This window comes from Lathyrus oleraceus, chromosome 6 (genome assembly GCF_024323335.1).
Source record: "Lathyrus oleraceus cultivar Zhongwan6 chromosome 6, CAAS_Psat_ZW6_1.0, whole genome shotgun sequence".
Lineage (NCBI taxonomy): Eukaryota > Viridiplantae > Streptophyta > Magnoliopsida > Fabales > Fabaceae > Lathyrus > Lathyrus oleraceus.
The window spans coordinates 279,244,531-279,248,844 of record NC_066584.1 but is presented as its reverse complement, the minus strand read 5'-3'; the positions used below and the strand labels follow the sequence as shown (position 1 = coordinate 279,248,844).

Below are 4,314 nucleotides of genomic sequence, written 5' to 3'. Positions count from 1 at the left end.
ATGCTCTAGAAAGATACCCATTGATGACTATCCAATTTTCACCAAAGTGGATCCTCCAGAAATTGTAGAAGCTTACGTTGCTGAATGCTTAGCCTCAGGTATTACACACATAGCTTACTCGTATGATGGACTTCCAGATGCTCCTCCTGAATTTACTCTCAGAAGGAAAAGGAAAGCATCTAAGAAGGATGATGAAGGGCCTTCTGGAACTACAAAGGTGACTAAGATTTTTCTGCAGCCATGAGAAGGCCTTTGGGAAAGATACTGGAAGATGAAGGTGAAGGCCCTAAGAAAGTTGAGATAATTGAAGAATCTCCTACTCATAAGAAACCTTCTGGTATGTCTCCTTCAGTTGAGACGTATTTTCCTTCTGACCAAATTAGTAACACTCCATCTTCATCCACTCCTCTTCATTCTTATCCACCAAAACCTCATAAACCTTTTGTAACCAACTCTAATCCTCAACAAAAACAACCATCTGAACCATCTAAACCATTTGCACCATTCAAACCATCTAAACCATATGAACATGAACCATCTGATCCAAAACCATATGAACATGAACCATCTAATCCAAAACCATCTGAAACCATTCTCTTTGAACAACCACAAATTCCTATAACACTCCTTTCACAGCTTCAATCACAACCTGAGAATTCCCCCTCTAGACATCCCATTCATACACCCACTGAACTTATACAACCATAATATTATGAACCAATCCCCTCACAACCTCAACCAACACAAAATGAAAATACCCCCTTTAAAACTCTCTATTACATTCATACATCCTTTCAAATTGTCATTCCTGAAACACGTACCTTTCCAGATTTAACACCTTCACCACCAACTCTACCACCTCAACCAAATGTCATGGATAACACTTTCATTGAAACTTTCATGGAACATATCTAAAACAATTCCCCCTGTCGCACCTCGAAAAATGAGAACACGACTTAAGCGAGGCACAATCACATGCTCGCATGATGGACTAAACGGAGTCGCCATCGAACATATATTTATTCTTAAAAAGGAAAGGGGAAATATCGATAAAACCTAAGAAAGAACGACAATGATTATGGTCGTCGCAACCAATATCAGGGTCCGGGAGTCGATTACGCAAGGGGAAGGTATTAGCACCCCTCACGTCCGTTGTACTCAACGGGAACCATTAGGTTAATTATGCGCGTTAGTGTTAGCTTAGAAATGCTAGGCTTCTCAAGTTATTATGAGGGAAATAATAATAGGATCAAAAGAAAAGAAAAGATGTTTTTGGATTTTCCAACGAAGGGGACTAAACGTAAGTTTTTTATTAATGGGCCTGACAAGATTTACAAATCCTGCTCCTACGTATCTCCGGATGCAATAGAGAACTCAAGGCTTACGTATTTATGGGTAGAAAATATTTGTTTATTGGTCGATTTTAGCGAAAACTATATTATATTAATCGATGAAAACATTGTTTTACCCAAAACAGATGAGGAACAGACGTATACCACACATCAAATGGATTTACAAGTCAACATTCGAAAAAACGTCACTTATCTCAATTCAACAATTATGGATGAAGCATTTCTTTACATCACCTTAAGACAAGGTGTCTTTCATTTATGAAAAGGTTTTATAATCAATCGCACAGCGGCGAAAAAAGGTTTTGATTGGTTAAAAGTATTTTTGGGTTTGAAAGACGAGTATTTATGACTTGCAAGCTCTTACAACTTGGATCTAATACTCGGGATTACGTCTGGACCTTTCACCTAGGTAATCTTTTTCTTTCAATTTTATTGAGAAAAGACGTTTGGATATTTACAAATATTTTAAAGAGAAGACGAATACATAGGGCTTACAAGCTCTTACAACCTGGGCCTAATATTCGGGATTACGACTGGATATTCCATCCAGGGTAATCTTTTTCTTCAGATTTTATTGAGAAAAATACGTTTGAATATTTACAAATATTTTGAAGAGAAGACGAATACATAGGGCTTACAAGCTCTTACAACTTGGGCCTAATATTCAGGATTACGACTGGATATTTCATCCAGGTAATCTTTTTCTTCATATTTACTTGAGAAAAGATGTTTGAATATTTACAAATATTATAAAGAGAAGACGAATACATAGGGCTTACAAGCTCTTAAAACTTGAGCCTAATATTCGGGATTACGACTGAATATTCCATCCAGGGTAATCTTTTTCTTTAGATTTTATTGAGAAAAATATTTAAATATTGGATAACGTGAAGGTTTGAGATTCCAATGATCGAAGTACGGAGGTTGGAAAACAAAGGGAGTTGAATGGACCCTCTCACAAAAACTTGATATACAAGGACCCCAAAATGAGCCGATTATAAATAAGTTAATGAATATATGAATAAATAAATAAGTTTCTTTTTGACGCATTTAAAAAAAATGAAAATAGAATAAAGCAAGAAGGTTTTTTCGAATTAAATAGCGGATATGAGGGAAAAGATTAATCTAAATAAAATAAAGAATGACTATCTTAAGAAAATAAAGTTAATGAAAACCACTAAAAAGTTAAAGCCAAGGATTGAACTTGGGACCTAATGGGAGACAAGACAAGTCTTAAGAACCAGGCCAAGAGTGCTCAATTGGAAACTAATTCCGCCCAATGATATAAGGCCTAAACTTCAACGGAGTTTAAAAAAAAAGGGGTAGGTCCAAGGCGACCGCGTCGGATCCGACCCGGTTTATTCATTATTAACAACAAACTTATGTAAAACCCTAGGTCAGAAACAAACGGCCGCTCAAATAGAAATTTAGAGAAATCACATAACCAACGATAAAACTCCTTTCTTCTCAGTCTAAAAATCAACCTTCTTTCTGGATTCCGACAGTGGCTCAAGAACTTCCTCTGGCTGCTCAAAACCGCGACAACGGACACTTCCAACGACCGTGGTGGTTTCGGTGCCTCACCTAAAGCGAGTCCTTCCAATTCAAATGCGCGATTCTTTTTGACTCCACCAAACGCGAAGACAGTTTCAAAACTACGACGACGGTCGTTCGCTCAGACGCGACGGGCTCAGACGCGACGGCTACTTCAAAAAACGTGACGGCGGCCGTGGTCCCGAAGCCTCACCCAACGCGAGTTTGGGAATCCCTCTTATTCTACCATCCGCAAATCGAAGATTTGGACTTCGACGAAATAACAACGCTAAAGATAATGATTTCATACTGGTTTATTTGTTTACAGGCTTTCATGATTACAAGGACTCGCTATAACAAAATAGTATATGATTGTATCAGTACAAGAAAAAAAAATAAAGAAAAAAAAATACCGTTTTTAATCTACTGTGTTGGAATCTTCTCCTTCTTTCTGTTTGAAAATGTTTGGTGATTGTGGTTACTGATTTTTTAATTTTGTTATGTATTCTGAATGAAGATCATGACCCCCATTTTGTTTTGATGTTCTCTTTTTTATAGTAGAAGGATTAGGGTTTTTTGTGTTTGATGTGTTTGACAATTTGATATTCTTGGTAATGAAACAAATAGACTTTCTAAGATACCATGAGCTACTTTGACAATTTAATGCAAATTTCTATGTTGTACTATTCAGCAGACATTTTTTTGTCCTCTTCTGTGAAAATTTTGAATTTTCTACCATATGGTCTATGGTAAAAATTTGGGTAGAATTTGAAACCGCTTTAGTAACAAAAATGTATAGCAACAAAACAAAAGTGTGTAGTAACAAAACAAAAGTGTGGAAAAAAAATTAATTTCCAACTTGTTTTAGAGTGAACCCTCCTTAGGTCCAATATTGTATTGACTATGTGATAATCTTGATTTGATGAAAATCTCGGTTATCCTTTATTGTAACTATGCACTTTAATTCAATTTTTCGATTTTGGTCCTTGAATTTAAGCCTTCTTGACATGTTTTCGATGCTTGGACATGTTTTTTAGCACGTAACTTATGTACCAAAGACAAAATTTCGACATATACAAAGAGACAAGAATGCTTAATGATGGTCATGGTAAAAAAAGTTGGAATGAAGCGGCAAGTTAGGGATGAAGATCAAACCAGAAGGACAAAAATGAGAAATTTGGGAACTAAACCTTAGGATCTTTTAAGTTAGAAACTTAAGATTTTTTTTGTAATTGTTATGTTTTTCTTATGATGTAGACAAAAAGTAACATAAAAATCATTTTTAAAATTATTAAAATAAAATAAAAATAATATAATTATAAATGTTACAAAAGATTCAATTAAATTCAAATGAAGGAAATAAATTGTAAAACTAAGTTTAAAATTGTTAAGAAAAAAAATTGTAAAACAAATTGTAACACATATTGTA

At 35.2% G+C, this 4,314-nt stretch overlaps 1 protein-coding gene across 1 annotated transcript; it reads left to right on the top strand.

The window, feature by feature from the left end:
* Positions 1–240: 240 nt before the first annotated feature.
* Positions 241–708, top strand: LOC127095171 (uncharacterized). Its single transcript, XM_051033900.1, has one exon. The coding sequence runs from the start codon at positions 241–243 to the stop codon at positions 706–708; it is 468 nt and encodes a 155-aa protein (XP_050889857.1).
* Positions 709–4,314: the final 3,606 nt, after the last annotated feature.

Excerpts from the sequence above, each read along its gene's own strand:
- LOC127095171 (XM_051033900.1), top strand. The coding sequence starts at position 241 with ATGAGAAGGCCTTTGGGAAAGATACTGGAAGATGAAGGTGAAGGCCCT.